The 20407-nt window shown below is 34.7% G+C and overlaps 1 protein-coding gene and 1 non-coding gene across 3 annotated transcripts in view; both read right to left on the bottom strand.

The window, feature by feature from the left end:
- PIK3CA (phosphatidylinositol-4,5-bisphosphate 3-kinase catalytic subunit alpha) overlaps positions 1-20407 on the bottom strand; it is an 87649-nt gene that overhangs the window by 32039 nt on the left and 35203 nt on the right. The window contains exons 2-5 of one of the 2 annotated variants that reach the window (XM_045850795.1): positions 13421-13664; positions 3833-4260; positions 3076-3285; positions 1513-1763 (exon numbers count right to left, since the gene is read on the bottom strand). In XM_045850795.1, coding sequence (XP_045706751.1) covers positions 1513-1763; positions 3076-3285; positions 3833-4184 — 813 coding nt within the window. In that variant the 5' untranslated portion in view covers positions 4185-4260; positions 13421-13664. The remainder of the gene's footprint in view (positions 1-1512; positions 1764-3075; positions 3286-3832; positions 4261-13420; positions 13665-20407) is intronic. The other variant, XM_045850794.1, reaches the window with a different exon arrangement.
- LOC123827603 lies at positions 18272-18373 on the bottom strand. The gene has a single exon (XR_006787263.1). It is a non-coding gene; the product is annotated as a U6 spliceosomal RNA (small nuclear RNA).

Here is a 20407-nt window from a genome sequence, read left to right as displayed (position 1 = left end):
AGCTTAGATATTCTCCAGGGTGGGGCAACCCATGTCACTATGTTGTGGCACTGTATGTAGCGGAGGGCTCTGAGAGAGGACAATTCCACTTGCTCAGCTCCTGGCCAGCTTTCAGTCTCTTCTCCTGTTACCCACAAGCCAACTGGGTCCTTTTGGTGCTGATTACTGGGTGAGTGGATTTGTGTACCCTCTGGGACCCTGTAGGTCTCTCCAATGAACTCTTCTGTGAATATGGGAGTTTCTCCTGCCACTGCAACCCTCACAGGTTTTTACAGCCAGAGGTTTTGAGGCTTTCTTTCTCTATACTGGAACCCTGGACTATCTCACACTCCAGTTGTTCCTCCTGGTTTATCCCTACACAAATGTAGGATTGCCCATGTCCTCTCTGCCCCTCCTACCAGTCTGAATGAATGTTTGTTCTTTAGCTCTTTGGTTGTCAGACTTCCAAACAGTTTGATTTTTTTTGCAGTTTTGGCTTTTTTTTTTTTATTTGTCGTTGTCCTCCTTTTGGTTGTGCGAGTAGGCAAAGTATATCTACCTGTGTTTCCATCTTGTCCAGAAGTTCCTTATACGTATTTTTTTTAATGTATAGTAATAGTAATAGTATATATTATTTAACAGTAAATCATTAAAATTTTTTTGAAATGTTTAATTACTGCTGGTGTCATTGTCTGGGAGGAGATAAAAATTATGAAATACTCCACATTTCAGTGTTAGTGTAACTGCCACATGTTAATATGTTTGCTTGTCTTTTGTGACAAGGGGCACATATATGTTATTCTTTACACTGCATATTTGAAGGAATACAATAAACCCCTTTAAAATAAAAAGACACATAAAAACTCTGTGCAAATTTCATATTATTTACAATTCCTACTGGCTAATGAAAATATTTCCACTATAGAACTGGAGCTATCTAGAAATGCACATGATGCATTTTTTTTTGCATGCAGAATACCTGAAACATGTATCTTACCTCATAGCACAATTAAAGTCATCAAACCAAATGTTTTTATCTGAATGATAAAACTATTGTTATAACTACAAAAATATTAATCAGCTTATCCACACATATGTCAAATACATAAATATTAATTACATAAAATTTAAAAGAAGAATAGCATCTGTTCTTTCAAATTAAATTTATCATCAATTTCTCAAATTAAATAATTTATCGCATAAAAATATAAACTTATGGCCATAGCTGGTGTGGCTCAGTGGATTGAGTGCTGGATTGTAAACCAAAAGATCATCAGTTTGATCCCCAGTCAGGGCACATGCCTGGGTTTCAGGCCAGGGCACCAGGTGGGGGTGTGCAAGAGGCAACCAATCGATGTTCTCTCTCTTTTCTTCTCCCTCCCTTCCCCTCTCTAAAAGTAAATAAATAAAGCCTTTTAAAGAATATAAACTTATGAATGTTCTTTAATAATAATATTTTTCAAAAAGCATGCTCTAAAGACAATGTGATTATTTTTTAAATTTAAAATTAATGTTTTTAAACTTGTTACTCACCTTATATTGACTCAGAGGATATTTTTCTAAGAAGTATTCATCACATCCACACACTTTCAAAATGTATTTGCCCTGATATTCTAAAACACAGAGTTTTAGTTGTTCAGATGATAGCAACATACTTCGAGTTTTTTTCCTGATTGCTTCAGCAATTACTTGTTCTGGCACACAGTCGTGGTTGATTTTCAGAGTATACTTCTGCTTGTCATTATTTGGAGAAACTATTACCCAAATCACCACTATTATTTGCCCTATAACAAGAAAACATTTTTAGATGCAATGACCACATAGACTTCATTTATCAAGAGACAGACTTTTAAAAGTATCAACTAAAATTATTCTAACTACAATCATAAATGACTTGAAATCAAACTAACTAAATACAGGCAAATCTTCAAATCTAATAAAGCTGCCTGACCATGCCCAAATCTCATGTTTTTTGGCAAACATGCAAAACTGTGACTCTGGTTCATAAGTACCTGAGACCAAGATAATTCCATTCTAAACTGCATGGCATACTTCATGGATACAACCTCTGTGAAGAGTGTCTCATAATGGTAAACCAAAGGTTCAAAAGTGGAGGAGTTTTGGTAACTATGGGAAATAATTATGGAGATTTAAAGAAAGGTGCTCAATCAGAATGAGAAAAAAAGATGGGGGAGGAGGGCAAATAAGATGGATTTTCTTATTTTTTTCCTTCTAAGGTCAATTAAGTCAGGGGACAAGAGAAATAGAAAAATGAAAACCTTCAAAATGGTCTGAGTATTCACAGTATAATTCTTCTACCTATCTAATATGTTAGGACTTTTTCATAAAGAATGTTGGAGAAAATGAAAAGAGTGTTCCGTTTTTAAAAGTAGAAAAGGTTTTCAAATAAAGATGTTATGTTATATTGCATTAAACTACTTTGAATAATATGGGTGAAATAGTAATAAGATACCAACATATTCTAACAGAACTTTAAATATAATATAGTATGTGAGTTAACCTATTCTATAACTTCAAATTAAAATCTTCACTTTGCTATCTTGAAAAATATATTTATTGGATATAAGTTCATTTCAAAAACATTATAGTTTATATACTTTCGAGTGCACTTAATTCTAGAAATTGATATATTAAAGTGTCAAAAGTCAACCTCATTATGATCAGATTTAATTACTGCACTTAACACTAAGAAATGTATTTTTCTTTGGTTCCCTGGGCTTAAAAAATATAAGTTTTTCTAAAATTTCACAAAATGTTTCTATTTATACTTGTTTTCACTTGTAAGAAGATAATCAGCTGTAATGCTACAGCAGTGAATTTTAAACTTGAAATTCTTTGGTTTTATTCTAAGATAAACAATTCACCATGGGAACAGCAACATATGCACACAATTCATTTAATTAATAAAATATTTATTGCGTGTACTTTGCACTCAAGCATAACTTGTCCGTAGAAGCAGTATCTTACTTCAAGAAGCTTGTCATCTAACTGGGATAAAAAAGAGTTTAAAAATATAGGCACAGATATAAGTCTTCACTACAGTAACCAATTATGGTTGTCTGCAAATTTTCTTACCTTTATCTAATTTATTGTAGATGTGCTTTGGCAGTTCTGGTGAAGATTCTACGTTTGGAGGATAGACATACATTGCTCTACTATGAGGTGAATTAAGATCCCTAAGATCCACAGCTTCTTTACAAACATTCAGAATATTTCTTCGGAAGTCTTGTACTTCTGGATCTTTAACCATATCAAATTCACACACTGGCATGCCGATAGCAAAGCCTTAAAAATTATATAAAGAATATAATATTCTATTAAATACATAGTATAAATGTGTTTCCTATAAATAGAAAACTTGGTGTATTTGGAAGATCACAGTAGGGTAAAGAAGTTTCCCTGGGCTTAAAATTTTTTTTTGTGAATACATATAATAAGAGTTGACAAGGACTCAAATATTTTTAATAAAACATATACTTAGTAATTTGGAACAAATGCAACAAACATCCATATCAGGCAGCAAATAGCCAAATCAATTATTTTTTAAAGAATAATTAAAACTGGGATATAACAAATCTAAGTCAACCATACAAATGATACTTCTTAAAACTTTACAGAAAAATACCAAGGTGTTAAAAAATAGTTCCTTAGTCCAATAGTCAAAAAATATTTTAGACTTGTAATAATTTTTACTTCATAATCTATTTATTTAAGAGCACAAAAGTAATTAACTTGTTCAAACAGAAATATTTCAGTAATGAGAACATAAAGTTTCAGTTATTTGTGTTTAGAATAGCATGACAAGGACATTTAGTTAAAAATTATATCATACCAATTTCTCGATTGAGAATCTTCTCTTCACGGTTGCCAACAGGCTCAATTACTTTTAAAAAGGGTTGAAAGAGCCGAAGATCACAAAGTCGTCTTGTTTCATCAAAAAATTCTTCTCTTTCTGCTTCTTGGGTGACACTTACAAAAATGTAAGACGATTCATCTTGGAGAAGTTGATGGAGAGGGTATTTTCTTGCTTCTTTAAATAGTTCATGCTTTATAGTTATTAACGTAGCCTCACGGAGGCATTCTAAAGTCACTATCATTCCATTTGGTAGTAAACATTCTACTAGGATTCTTGGGGGCATCAAGTGGATGCCCCACAGTTCACCTGATGATGGTCTTGGAGGCATTGTTCTGATCCTTTACAAGTTTTACATATAAAACTACTTTAAGGAATTAGATGTGTTGCTGTCCCAAAGCAGAAATCTAAACCAAAGAATGGAACACATATGTTAAAAGAGAAACAACTATAGTATAATAGATTTATAGCATTATTAATTGTAAAAAACTCATTTTCCATACTTCAAATTAATTAGGATAAGTAATAATAATTCATCTTAAATATTTTGATGGAGTTGCTCCAAATTAGGCTGAAAGAACTGACTATGAAGCAGAAATTAGAAAAATCACTTGTATTTAATTATATTTAATAAGAACATTTAATAAAAAATTTTTTATTTGAATGAATTTTTAACATTTGGGTCTTATAAGAAAAAGCTTAGGCTATGGGAAGGACGAATCTTAAGCTGTAACTGAAACTAAAATTTCCATTGCATATTGCCTCTATCCTTCACTTCTATTTTACTGAGCAGAATCTGTGCTGGAAAAGATCTTTAATCATGGGTCAACTGCTCTTGTTTTAAAGATGAGTAAAGTAAAGCCTGGAGAAGTCCAGTCTTTTCCTTTTTCTCCCCTACCTCCACCCTGTGGTAATGAGAAATTACATGGCTTAGTCTTTTTTTTTCCTTAAATCCATCTTTGTAATCTCCTTTTGTGTACTGATTATTATCTAAGTGGTATCTTGGACCATACTGCTTTTAAAGTGTAAGTTAGGTATATAGTTACTATAATATAGTTTCAGTAATGCATTTGCCTTAAGATAAATTTACAATGACCTATCTATTTTACCAAATAACCTAGTCCTAATATTTCTGATTGAAATGATCTGCATATAAAGGAAATCCATTGACTCGGTCAGTACAATGTTCCAAACAACTGTATTAAGCACTTGTAATATTTTTTAGAAACATTAATTACTATGATTTGAAGCCCTCAATTTTGATGTCAACAATCTTGAGAGTTTTTTTCAGAAGGTATTGTCAGCACAAATTTATTTCTTGTTGTTTAATTTATTTTTTCTTTTATTCAGTAAGCTAAACTGTAAAGGTATAAAAAAGGCAAAGCGAGAGACATTAAAAAAACAAAAAAGAAATAAATATTAAGCTACACAAACCCAAAGGCTCCGATAACTTACTATACCTGATCCTCTTACCAGGCACTGTGGACAATAGCTATAAATGACACTTTGTTTATTCACTAAAAATGTATTGGTGCTGTCCCCAGAGCCATGTTAGGTGCTGGGAATATGATGAAGAGTAGACACACGGCCCTTGCCCTCATAAGACAAAGTTGAGTGTGAAGATTATGTGTATATTGGGTGTGGGATAATTAAACTGACAGGAACAACAAAACAGAAAAAATGCTCTCATGGAAAAGTGCCAGATGCTATAAAAGCTCATAGCTGTCACCCAACTCAATGAAAGTTGGAGTGGGCAGGCTTCCACAGGAGGTAACATATAAACTGAATTTTTTAAGGACAAGTGGGAACTGAGTAAACCCAATAAGAGGTGAGCAGCATGATACACCCCTGACTCTCTATGTCATACCCATTAACATCTAATACATCAACAAATTCTGTTAATTCTATCTCCTGAATCTGTCTGCACTCCTTCACTATCACGTTTAGTACCTTGGGTCTACTACTGTTTCCTGTCTGGACTACGGCAAAGGCCTAACTGGTCTCCCTGCAACTAGCTTTGCTCCCTACAATCCATCTGTCACCTCACAGCCAGTGTGGCCTAGAGAGTGACAGGGTCTACTCTGAGCAGCCATTTCTGGTGTGTCAATTCTTAGTTGCAAACAAGTGTTTAAGGTATGCTTCAGAGATTTAACATATAAAAGACATGAGGAATAGAAACAGAAATTTCAAACCCTCACCCCTACCTCTGGAAATATAGAAATTGGAAGACAATTGAGAATATAAAATTATTATTATTAGTTCTTCCTTTTTATTGAATTTATTGGGGTGACACTGGTTAACAATATTATACAGGTTTCAGGTACACAATCCTACAACACATAATCCATACACTGTATGTGTTTTTAACAGTTAAGAATATTTTCTTCAAGTTTATAAGTGACCCACTGAAGTTATACGATTTAAAATATAGTTTTCCTGTATTTTTCAAAAAAAATTCATTGACTAGTAAAAAAACCAGATGGATTAATCTGTGGGTATAATTTTAGAAGTGACTTTGGCTAAGTTTTTAAAACATAGAAAAAAATCTGAAGAATGCAAGGGAAAATGCCAAATGAATACTTTTAAATGATGATCTGTCTGAATAAAAAAGTTCAAATAAAAACAAAACAAAACCACAAGCCACACCAAAACAGCAGCTGTGTTTATAGTTTTCTTTGTTGAATGGTGCTAACAGGCCTATGTTACGGAATTAAGGGAGCAATTATTTTGAAGAATAAGCAACAACCTGTGGAGTCTCATATGTTACCTGAGAATTAGCAAAAGTCTAGTACAGTAGATTTAACATTGATTCCAATCTTTATTATACTACCATATATTTATGGGCAATTAGTAACTGTGAAATACTCATGATACACTCTTCTCATAGGAGAAAAAACGTGACCATAGCCATAAAACACTGGAGATTCTTGAAGGCAGGCACTGGTTGACATTATGGTAGTACTTACTAAACAGAAGAGAAAGGATGCTTATCTGTCTTCTTACACCAGGCCTTACTCTGTACAAACCACTACCTCAGAGCTCATATGAACAGAAGTGTAGAAATGGCAAATGGAGTTAACATTTACTATTTAGTATACATAATGTACTCAGTAAGGCAATGATCCTTTTAGGGCAAATATTGCCATTTTACATGTGAGAAAACTTAAGGTCAGAGAAGTGAAATTATTCACCACTAGAAAATGTACTTTGAAATTATGTTTAGGTGATTTCAAAGTGTATGCTGCTATTTGGGCTTCAGTTATGGCCAGGTAACACTCGCTGGTGGTAAGTAAGACTTGAATGGGCTCTAAAGTTACATTGGATTCAATTTCTTGCTGCCTCAATTAGTAGTTGTGTGTCCTTGAGTAGTTAAATCTCACTGAACCTCATCTTCCCCCATCCCCGGCCATTTGTTAAATTGGGATAATGGTATATACTTTGTTACATTGTTGTATTAGACAAGATGATATATGAAAAACACATAAGCAAAAGATTTGCCCAGTAAGCACCCAGTAAATGTTAAATATTACTATTAATAAACCTGTAATGTATACCTATAAATAGGGAGCTTTACAAAGCTGTGCGAACTTGAAGAGCTGAAACTTGAAGAAACACTGGTGACGTAAGGATCACTGATGAGTGTGGACCAGTAGTGGGTGGCTCAGAAGCTGGTACTTTTGCAGCTGCTTCTAGTTCCCCATACTCCTAATATTCCCATTTAAATGGTCAGCTATCTATAGCTTAGGTGTGAGGAATCCCTTGCTGTATGTGCCCCACCCCTCAACCCCATGTTTTTGGACAAGTATCTGCTTGTGCTAGGTTTTAGGCTAAATATGCTATGAAAACAAAGGTAAATAAGATAGATGTCTTCCCTTTGGCTGAAGGACTCAGTTTATTGGGGAAAGACAAAACAAAGGAACAACTTTAACGGTGGAAAACTGTTATAAGACAAAACATGAACTTTGGAAAAGTCACAAGAAATCTGCAAGTGCCTAAGATGGTTAGGGAAGGCATCATGGAGGTAAAATTTAAGAAGAACATTGTAGATTAGTAGGGATTTTGCAAAGAAGGGATGGCTTGAACATGGGAAAGCTAGATGAGGAGGGTGTTTTAGATTGTCATGAGTATGTGTGCAAAGTCTAGACCATGAAAGAACGTAGCCTGTTACCAGTAATACAAATTGTTTTTTATTGCTGGAGTCTGAAGTACACGGGAAAAGGCAAAGAGTGTGACCAGGAAGGTGGGGTCGGACAGAGGTAGCAGGGCCACAAGGGTGGGCAGAGTTCATAGTAAGAAGTTTGAATTTTTCATAGTACATCCTAAGTAAAAGCAAGTCTCTAAAAAGTATTTTGAGCAAAGAAATGGCATGAAACTCTTTCAGTTCAGATTTCTTTAAAACTTTGCTTTTCAAATATAGGATATAACCAAATGAACATTAACCAAGTTGTAAAAATATCATCTTAATTCCCTGAATTTGGAGAAAAATCCCTAAAGATAATACGTCAGAGCATATAACATTTAAAGTAAAAGGGCCTTTATGCTATAAATACTTAAATGTTAATAAAGAAAGTGGAATTATCCAAACTTAACTGCATAATCTAAAAGGAAAGAACTTATTTGAAAATTAAAAATCACTATAAAATATTTAAAAACAAACCTGCATTTTGGAGGTTTGAAGTCACAAATATGTATCTGCTAAAAATAAAATACTTTAAGAGTCAAGAGCACTCTATTGAGCTTTTGAGTTCAGAATGCCAGGACTAAATGTCCACTTGCTGACAAATGCCAACTATTCAGCACTCTTAAGAAATACTGGTTTTGCTTATCCTAAATTTTTATATACTACTGATAAGTTATTTTAATGCGGCAATCTTGTTTTCTTAAAAGAGTATATATAATTCATAATTTACCCTTTTTTTGAGGAGTCCTCATTATAAAACTCACTACTGCACTATACTAAAACACAATATAGCAAAGCTCTTTGGTATTATTGAAGAGTCTGAGGATATTTTTGGCCCTAAAACCAACAACCCCAGGTTGGAGATGGTGCTTTTTAAAAATGCTCCCATCGCTATGTTTTCCAGCAGCCAATGGTCATGCTCAGCTGTGGCCAGCCTGCCAGATGATAGTAGCCTCCTTTCTATTATTCATTTCCATTCAGCAACAACACTCGACTACCATTTTGTAATTTTATAAACAAGAGGCCAACAGACCAAATGATGATATGAAAACCTCTCCTGTATGGGCTTGGAAGCACAAAATATGTAACAGATACTTTGCTGATCAGAGATTATTTTTTTTTACATCCTTGTTGGGATATTAAAATTACTATAAAAATTACTGTTTGGGCAGGAGGTACTGAAAGTCTTTGGTTCTTAGAAAGTCTGAACCTGCATTTATTTCTTGGTAAGGGTTGGTTGTGCATCAGCAATCCAAGTGGAGTAAGATGGTTTTGCTTAGCAGGAGTAAAGGTACCTTGAAGTACAAAATAAGAGCAGAAATGAACAGCAGAAAATTGTCTCAAACTCTCCACTGTCATTCGATTTTTATGGGGAAGGTTTCTTAATACATTGGGCAATTTAAGTTTTGAACATTTGATATGCACTCTTTCAGTCCAAGAAGACAATGACATTTTGAGAATTTGTCTTTCGACTCTTAAATTGAAAGCCTTTCTTTACTTAGAAGGGTATTTCTAGATTTCATCATTTAAGGCAAAGTCTGTCAAACTATGGTCCACAGTGAAAATCCAGGCTTTTGTAAATAAAATTCAATTGGGACACAGACAATAATGTGTGTTTCCCTATTATCACTGATGCCTTCGCATTATAGCAAGAGTTGAGCAGGTGCTACAGAGACCACTTGGCTTGCAAAGCCTAAAGTATTTACTGCCTGGCCTATTAACAAAAAGGTTTGCAGATCTCTGATAAGATATTAGAAGGATCTGATATAAATGGGAAAATTTTCTTAGTGCATAATGCCTAATAAGTTATCCTCAACCTTACCTTTACAACTATATTCTTACACATGCAATCTAAGTCATTTGGAGGAAAAACAAACATTAATTTTAGCCAGTGAAGTTAAAAATCTTGAAATAGGAAAGTCTCTCAGAAGTCACTTATTAGATATTTTTCATTGTTGAAAGTTCATTACCTAATATAAAAAAATTTTTGTGGAGTACTCATAAAGTTATTCCTAAAGGTTGTCATTCCTAAACTTCATTTCATCAGTTCTGTCTGACTTCTGTATTTTTTTCACATACTTGACAGTGATAAGAATTTTTCCTAGGTCTCTTTACCCCCCAAATTACTTTTATCATAAAGTGAGATAGTTTATCATCATCTTTGTCATCACTGGATGTGTTCCTTTGTTAATATTCATCTCAAAATGCCGCAATCAAAATCTAGTACAATACTCTAGAGTCAGTATCGCCAAGGCAGAGTACAGAAAACTATGACTTGGATTATGTGTCTATAAATACAGCCTAACAACTACAGAGACCTCTGTTGACTTGATTACTTTAAAACAAACATAAAGTGATTGAAGGGGGAAAATAGGGTCAAATATACAGTGACTAAAGACTAGACTTTGGGTGGTGAGCACACAATAAGATAAACACATGCTAATGGAATATATGAGATCTGTCCAGAAAGTATCCAGACACATAATATGAAAAATAGAGACATTTATTGAAGAAGATAGAAGATACAGGAAACATTGTACATAGGACAATGATGCTTCAATCCTCTTCAAAGTAGGTACTTTGGGACCTCACACAGTTCTCTCAATTGCCATCAGCTGCCCCATTGTGTTTTCCTGAATCTCATCGATGGTCTGAAATCTTTTCCCTTTCAAAGGTGATTTTAGTTTTTGGAAAACACAGAGGTCACAGGGTGCTAAATCTGGGCTGTAATGGGGGCAGAGTAACCCAGGTGATTTGATGATTCACCTGAAAGTGCTACATGAGACGTGATGCATGAGCTGGTGTGTTGTGATAAGTTGCCAATGACCAGTTGCCCATAGCTGCATCCTTCTGAATTATCCAAATAGTTTCCGTGGAGGAATGTTCAAGGTTAAGGCAAAATTTGATGCAGATTTGCTGCTCTATTCGCTCAGTCATTTTGAATGCGACAGACACAGTACACAGTACACATGCTCACCGACTGGCACCTACTGCCCCCACTGACTAGATCAGTAAAGTCATCATTGTTCAGGCATGTGCCTTCCAGTCCACTATCAGGTTACATCAATGTTGTGCAAACTGTTCTTGTTATATTAACAATAGCTGGACTTTTTCTGAGTAGACCTCACATATGTAATATATAGAATTGTACACTTAAAATTTATGTAATCTTATTAATCAATGTTACCCCAATAAATTCAATAAAAAATATACACAGAATATATTTCAGATAATTTAAATTCAGGTTTCAATTTCCAAACTACATTATGTTTATAACAGTTACCTGTACTTAAATATCAATATTATATGTGCACCAGAAAATCATTAAAATGATAAAGTTATGTTGTACTGTACACTTGCAAATTTAGGGGATATCTATATTGACTCCACTAGTACCTTAATCATCTCAAACAGCCACAAATTGCTAAAATAAGCAGGCTGTATTTTCTAGGTATCTACGGTCTATAAATATAGAAGCTTCATAAATGTTTGTTGAATGACCAAAGGTTTCACAAATACTTACATCTGATTTAACTGACACATTTATAAATATGTATTTTTAGATATATTTTGACAAAATATTTCCATCCTCATTCTAAGACAGTTCAACAAGAAAACTTTAACATGTAGTTTTGTGGCTCAGTTTTATCTCTTTCTTGCTCATTAACTAGAAAATAAGATTTCTTTTTTTCAAAATTACCAAATGAATCTTTAGTTTAGTATGATTTAGAATGAGAGAACAAAACTTGCTTTTAAACTTGCTGTAGAAATAGCATGATTATAGTCTGGATTAATAATTCTATGGTTTGATTACTCTCCTTAAAAGTTACTTTAAATATTTCCAGATTTAATTATTCCCTTTTAAAATGTTATCCAGCCTCTTACATGTATTTCTGTGATTATACCTTAATATATTCTTATTAAAATTATCCACATCCATGTTTAGCTTCCTGCTAGACTGTGAACTTTTCCAAGATAGGGTCTTGTCTGATGTCACCATAGTTCTAGAGGATAGAGGAGTAAGTAGGAAACCAAATTGTTGAAATTATCTCAGGGAAAATGTAACAAGGGCCTGCTGAACAAAGAGAAGTAGTACTAGTGACAGCAAAAAAGAAGTGGATGAAGATGCCTTGTAAAAGACAATCAAAAGTATTGAGAGAATAATTGGATGGGAGGGATAAAAAGCACAATCTTAAATTTCATTGCAGTGGATATTCATGGGAAGCTAGTGTCTTTTACTACAATTTTTCTGGACCCCAGTTAGAGCCTCTAAAATTCTCTTCCCCTAAGAGTTACTGAGCTGTTGCTGGAGTGAGTCCAAGGGGACAGCTGTAATATACACTTGCTCTGGAAAGATGTGTATTATCCATTTCTTTCAAAGTGCTGTCCTTCACTGACCTTTACAAGCTGACCATGAGAAAATAGTTTTAACTTATCCTTTTCAGTGATTCAGAGAGACCTTAACAACTTCAGGATGGAAAATCAAGTTTTCATAACTAGCATGTAAGAAAATTCAAATTCCTTTAGTAGGGGATGCAATTCATTTTCACTGTTAAATTCATAGTGTGATTAAAGGTGCTATAAAAATACACTTCAGAGATTTAATGAATTATTTAAGACAAGAGTCCCCTAATATCAGGTCCATGGATGGGCTTAGAAAGGGTCTGTGCTAATAATGGATTTTAAAAAATAATGACAAACAATTAAGATCTAAGTCAGTAATGTCCATACCAGTGTAAATTTTGGTTATCAGTAAATGTGAAGAAGGATTCTATTAAGGTAGATTAAAAGAATCTAGTGTGAATAGCAGAATCAAAACTGGTAAACAAACCTAAGAGGCAGTAATGAAATGCAGTTTAATAAATAATTAGCCTTAGATTATTACATTATAAATTTTAATGAGAAAAAGATGTACTTTCTTTGTAAAATGGTTACAAAGTAGTCTCTTTTAAGTAGAGAGAGAGAGAGAGACAACCCTAAGTTTTTAAGGTTGGCAATTGTATCTACATTTAAGGACCAAGAGTGTATACATTTCAACAAGACAATGAAAACAGAAGGTTAATTATGCATCTGATTGCCTCCATGGAAATTTAACCAATGAGATCAATGAAAAGACTAGCTTAGCAACGAAGACATGCTACTATAAGGGATGGAAAATATGAAAAGGTTCTTGAAATGTTATTCCAATTCCTGCTAAGCAAGAAACTTTAGTTCCCATAGAACATAAAGAGAAAATGTCCTGAAAGATCAACCTTCTACAAGTAAAAGTTTATAAGCAAACTTATTATTGATGATATCCAAAGACTGAGATGCACAGTCCTTTGTAATTCCCCTTTACAAATGAGACCCATGTCCCACATACTTTAGGAATAAAATCCATTTATTACCTGGAATCACACAAATGATGCCAACCACACAGTGTTCCTTTCTTGATTGATGGGTTCACTTAAGAAAAAGTATAAAAGGGCTATATTTTTCAACTTAAAGTCAGGATCAAAACTAACTCTCTCCTCTCTTTTTCTTTCAAAAGCTTGGGGGCTTCACTGAAAGTAACTTTCTTTCCCGAATGAAGCTAATACCATCCTGGACTTGGTTGATTTGTAAAATAGTTATTTCCTGGCTGCTGATTATCTAAGGAGAAAGAAGAGACAAAAGAGTACATCATCCAGGGCCCAGCTAGATAAATTTATGAAGAGTTGAAAAATATCTAGATTAAACATTTTAATTAAATTAAGAACATCTACAAAAAAGGCAAAGTGTCTTCCAGCTTACTTGACTCAATTCTTTACAGACCTGAAGGCAAGATATTTCCTTAAACCACCAGAAATGAGGATTTCTCTCCCTGAAGTTTATCAAGTGGCTTTTCCTTTTTGTTTCTTTCTGCGATAATGTAATGCCTTCATAAGCCTTTCCATGGTTTAAAATACTTCCATTGTTTTCTTTCAAGTCTTCCCACTACTATGGGTGAGGGTGGATGAAGTTTTAGAAAACACTTGCTTCACATTTTCTCTCTTTGTCAAAAATGAACAGCTACCTTATTTATGTTATGGAATGAAGCCAATCTTTATTGAGGCATCTAGTCAAGTACTATTCATTCCAGTGGTACCTGTCCATTGTTCAGACACATTAAAACTTGTCTGCACTCTACTGATAAATTTAATGGTCTTTCTTGACAAAGGCAAATAGGAGAGTCTTGCATACCAACCCTATACTGTTATTATAAGCAAAGTAGAACTTAGTCAGCTACAGGTCTCTCAGTGGAAACTATCACTCTATTTCCTTGCACAGAACAGGTAGTTTGTGTCCAAAGAGAAAGAAAAATAATCCAAAATGTCAATATAGTAGATTTTTCAGTTTAGTCCAGCACAATAAAGATGGAGCTACCAACTTTGATTGGGGCTACTAGCAGACACAATATATTTACTTAAGTGAATCCAAATATAGTTCATAGGTCTCTTTGCTTTGGAATATTATTCTCATTTTTTACCAACTCAACATTCCACACTTGTGCCATCTGCCAAAAGGCCAAGTTAATATGAGAAAATCAGAGACCAATCATAAAGCTCCATCATGGTCTCTGGTCTCCAATAGATTTCCCTATTTCCTGAGGCCAAGTGTCATAAACTGCAGCTATGGTGTCTGTGCCTATGATTATGTGCAACCATGCACAAACAATGAACAAAGACTATATCTGCATATCATTGCAGCAATTGGCTTTTGCAAGGACATTTTCCAAATCAGGTGACAAGGTCTGGACTGTGCTGAAGTGATCATGGTGGTAATTCTGTCAATGCTAACAGGCTAAGGAGGAAATGTATTAAATGGACTCCATCAATTTGCTTTGAAGCAGGCAAAGAGCCTGCTAGTAAATGAATCAAAGACATTAGCTTAAAAATATGGAGTGCTTGGGGAGGGTGTGAGTACTGTTATTTTTTTAAATTTAAATTATATTTTATTATTTATGCTATTATAGTTGTCCCAATTTTTATGCATTTGCCCCCTTCCACCCAACATACCCCATACCTCAGGCAATCTAATACCACTGTCTATGTACATGGTTCATACATAAAACATATTGATCTTTGGCTATTATATTCCCTATGCTATACTTTATATAACCATGACATTTCTGTAACAACCAAACTGTACTTCTTAATTCCTTTACTTTTTTTGTCCAACCCCCTGACCCCCTACCAACTGGCAACCATCAAAACATTCTCTGTATCTATGATTCTGTTTCTGTTCTGCTTGTTCATTTATTATGTTTTAGATTCAACTGCTGATACATATATATTTACAGACATTTTACTATTCATGTTTTTTTTATTTTCTTCTTAAAGAAGACCCTTTAACATTTCATATTAATACTGGTTTGGTGGTGATGAACTCCTTTAGCTTTTTCTTGTCTGGAAAGCTCTTAATCCGTCCTTTGATTCTAAATGATCGTTGTGCTGGGTGGAACAATCTTGGTTGTAGGTCCTTGCTTTTCATCACTTTGAATATTTCTTGCCATTCCCTTCTGACCTGAAAAGTTTCTTTTGAGAAATCATCTGACAATCTCATGGGAAACTCCCCTGTAGGTAACTAACTGCTATTCTCTTGCTGCTTTTCAGATTCTGTTTTTAACCTTTTGCATTTTAATTATGATGTCTTGATGTAGGCCTCTTTGGGTTCATCTTGTTTGGGATTCTCTGTGCTTCCTGGACTCGCAGGTCTATTTCCTTCCTCAAGTTAGGGAAGTTTTCTGTCATTAGTTTTTCAAACATGTTTTCAATTTCTTGCTTTTTCTCTTCTCTTTCTGGCACCCTGTGATGTGAATGTTGGTACACTTGAAGTTGTCCCAGAAGCTCCTTACATTAATCTTATTTTTATGAATTCTTTTTTCTTTTTGTTGTCACTGGTTGTTATTTGCTTCCCTTTGTTCCAAATCATTGATTGATTCTTGGCTTCATCCACTCAATTGTTCATGCCCCGAATAGTTTATTTCAACTAGTTTATCCTTCATTTCTGACTGGATCTTTTTTATGCTGTTGAGGTTCTCATTAAGTGCATTGACCATTCTTATAACCAGTGTTTTGAAATCTACATCCAGTAGATTGCTTATCTCCATTTTGTTTAGTTCTTTTTCTGGAGTTTTGTTCTGTTCTTTGTCTATTTTTATTTTTAAATTTTGCATTGTTTACTCTATTACAGTTCTCCCAGTTTTTTCACTTTTGCCACCTTCCACCCAGCCCACCTCTTACCCATAGTCAATCCCCTCTCCATTGTTTATGTCCATGAGTCATTCATACATGTTCCTTCACTAGTGCCTTCCACTTCCTTCCACTATTTCCTCCTTCCCTCCTTCAGCTGTCAGTCTGTTCCATGTTTACAAGTCTGTTTCTATTTTTCTTGTTGGTTTATTCTGTGGATTATATGCCAGTTATAAGTCAAGTAATATGGCATTTGTCTTTTACCAACTGGCTAATTTCACTTACCATAATCTGCAGTCCCATCCATGCTGTCTCAAATGGTAGCACTTACTTCTTTCTTTTTGCTGTATAGTATTCCGTTACATAAATGTACCATGGTTTTCTAATACACTTATCTACTGATGGGCATTTGGGCTGTTTCCAATACTTAGCTATTATAAACAGTGCTACTATAGACGTTGGGGTGCTTAAGTTCTTTTGACTTGGTGATTCAGGAGTCTTACAATATATTCCCAGCAGTGGAATTGCTGGGTCATAAGGCAGTTCCATGTTTAATATTTTGAAGGAAATTCCACTTTTCCACAATGGCTGCACCAGTCTGCACTCCTACCAACAGTGTACTAGAGTTCCCTTTTCTCCACATCATTGCCAGCACTTGTTTGATTTATTAATGATAGCCATTCTGACAGGTGGCTATCAGAGGTGTGAAGTGATATCTCGCTGTGGTTTTAATTTGCATCTCTCTGGTGGCTAGTGATGCTGAGCATGTTTTCATATGTCTATGGGCCTTCTGTAAGGCCTCCTTGGAGAAGTGGCTGTTCAGGTCGCTTGCCCATTTTTTACTTGGGTTGTCTTCCTAGTGTTGAGTCATATGAGTTCTTTGTATATTTTGGAGATTAAACCTTTGTCTGATGTATCATTGGCAAATATGTTCTCCCATACGGTTAGTTCCCTTTTCATTTTGATGATGGTTTCTTCAGCCATGCAGAAACTTTTTAATTTGATACAGTCTCATTTGTTTATTTTTTCCTTTATTTCCCTTACCCTAGGAGATACACACACACACACACACACACACACACACGCTTCCTGATACTGAATGCACTATATTAAAAAAAATATATTGTGATATAGATATATATTATCAAAAATATTGCTACATAGGATGTTTAAAATTTTATTGCCTATGTTTTCTGCTAGGACTTTTATGGTATCGTGTTTTATATTTAAGCCCTTTATCCATTTTGAGTTTATTCTGGTGTATGGTGTACATTGGTGGTCTACTTACACTTTTTTGCATGTACCAGTCCAGTTTTCCCAACACCATTTTTGAAGAGACTATTTTTACTCCATTGTATGCTCATGACCCCTTTGTTGAATATTAATTGACCATAGAGTCACGGGTTTATTTCTGGGCTCTGTATTCTGTTCTACTGATCTATGTGTGTTCTTATGCCAGTACCAGACTGTCTTGATTAGAGTGGTCTTGTAGTGGGCTCAGAAAAGGAACAGTGGCCTCTGCTGGAACTTCTGTCTGGGAGAAAGCTGCCCCCCAGCTCTCGTCCTCATTTTGGACAATTCAGCTCCTCCCTGTATGCATTTGGCTTTTGAGTGCTGCTCTGCTGGAACTGAGAGGCAGTAAGTCCATGCATGGGCCCTTTAAGAGGAACTGCATGAAACTTTAGAAGTTTCTGTCTTCTAGAACCTCCATCCCCACTGGTTTTTACAGCCAGAAGTAATGGAGACTTAACTTCTTGGCACTGGAACCCAGGGCTGGGGGCATCTAGTGTGGGGCTGGGACCCCTCGCTCTAGAGACATCCTTCCCGATTTTTATCTGCCACATGGGGGTGTGGGACCAACCCATTTTGCTTCTCCACCTCTCCTACCAGTCTCGGTGGGGTTTCTTCTTTTAGTCTGTAGTTGTAGGACTTCCATTCACCTCAATTTCTGGAGGTTCTGAGTAATGGTTGTTCTGTAGTTTAGTTGTAGTTCTGATGTGTTATGCAAGGAGGCAAGCTGTGTTTACCTCTGCTGCCATCTTCACCGAAAGTCTGGAGTATTTCTTGAATGTGTGTATCAACCTTACACAGGGGCTGTGATAGTCTTCTGTTGTCATTCCAATTTTAGTAGTATGTTTTGTGGAAATGGGTACTATTCAATGAACTTTTAATAAAAAACACTAAAAGGACCTTATTTTTAGTTTCATTCATACCAAGGCATAGTCCCTAACAGCTGCATTACATAATTAAGCATCAGTAGAATATAGTATCATGAAAATATATTTTACTTTCAACGTATTTAATATATAACCAGGACTAAATTAGACTGCAAAAATCTGGCTTGAATTTATTGAGTATCCTTGGTTTTCACATCAATACTTAGGTCCCTGACATTTTTGTCCAGTTACCGGTATTTATTTACCCTTGCTATTATACTTCTGCCCCTAAATCACAATCTCAACCTTTGTTTTTGACCTGATTTTTTTTCTTAGAGGTCATTATTGTAATCTCTTCAAGTAATGTTTCCTCTTATACTGTACCTATTGATATATTACTGACATTCTTACAAATTGATATAAGGCAAAGAATATATTGTGAATTTTATGTCACAAAATTTCACTTAAACTAATCACCTAATGTCTATTTTTAATTTATTCATTCCAAATGCCAATTTATTGGCCAGAGCAAGTATTCCCTAGTTTTACTTAAGCAGATAAATCCCTAAAGAACTACTTGCAAATATGTTCCATTTTCTTCAAACTACACTCCAATGAATGTAAGATATATATTATTGTTTCAGTGAACACTACGTAAGTATATCCATAGGTAACAAACACTACATTTCAAGAGGGATGCTATAGCATTGGATGAAAGACATGAAATAAAGTAGAAATTTTATTTAAAAACTTTCTAAGTGATAAAGACCAAACAATAACATTATATTGATGTAATTGTTTGCCATCTGCACCATTCTAATAATAACAGAATATTTCAAAAAAGATTTTATTTATTTTTAGAGAAAGGAGAAAGGAGGGAGAAAGAGAGGGAGAGAAACATTGACATGTGAAAGAAACATAAATCGGCTGCCTCCCACATACCCACAACTGGGGACCTGGCCCATAACCCAGGCATGTGCCCTGACCAGGAATCAAGCTGGCAAACTTTGGATTGCGAAACGATGCCCAACCCACTAAGTCACACCAGTCAGGCCCAGAATATTTTGCCACTAGTAATGGTGAAAAACTTCACTGTGAGCAATTATTGATCAACTTCAATAGTGATTTATCATCCTTCAGTATTAGATCTCTGATAAAAGGATTACTTCACTAAATTAGCAAAATTTGAAGTAATGTAGAAGAGCAAAGAAACATAGATCTTCCAGCAGTGCAATCAGAGAGAGGATAGCTTAATTTTAATACAAGTATCACCTTGCCGAGATGTGAAGAGATGTAGTCCTATGAATGATAGTAACAACAAGGTAGAATCACAGGTATTCTAAAAAATTGACCTTCTTTTTTAAGCATTACACTATGGGCAAGGTATTTCAGAATACACTTAATGATGGGAGAAAAGTATTATTAGATAGTCTTATTTTGTCCTTTCAAACATTTACCATTCACTTATACTTGATGTAGTACAATGTACCAAGTATCTGGGAAATTATAGTTACAATACCTTAAAAGGAGATCAGTGAGAATGACATACTGACATGAATATAATTGTGTGAAAACAGCAACATAAATGACCAATAAATAGAATATTAACATTCGTATTTGCGGATGCTATTATGTCATCAGTTGACCACCTAAGGCAAGCAATTAAACAATAAATTACCTTATATTAATGCAGTAAGTTAAAGGGCTTCCTTAAAAATGTATCAACGGATAGAAACTTTTACACTGGTTATTTAATATAAGCCATTAAACTATTATCCCAAGAACTGCTCCACACTTTATGACTCATCAGCTAATTTTAATAAAATTAAAATAAAGGCACAGAGAGAGATATAAAAAGTCTGAAAAGGGAAACTGAAAAAACTAAAATTCTAAACTTTCCCTGGGGAGTAGTACCTCAAGAAAGGGAATGATTGCAAAGGTTGCAAAAGTAAAGAGATAAAGGAAAATTTCTAGATTGGAGAGAGGTACTATAGGTGTTATTAACAAAGACTTTTGTGGCTGTGCC

The sequence above is a fragment of the Phyllostomus hastatus genome, unplaced genomic scaffold, assembly GCF_019186645.2.
Source record: "Phyllostomus hastatus isolate PE091 unplaced genomic scaffold, TTU_PhHast_1.1 phas_contig_86, whole genome shotgun sequence".
NCBI lineage: Eukaryota > Metazoa > Chordata > Mammalia > Chiroptera > Phyllostomidae > Phyllostomus > Phyllostomus hastatus.
This window is presented reverse-complemented; position numbering and strand designations above follow the sequence as displayed.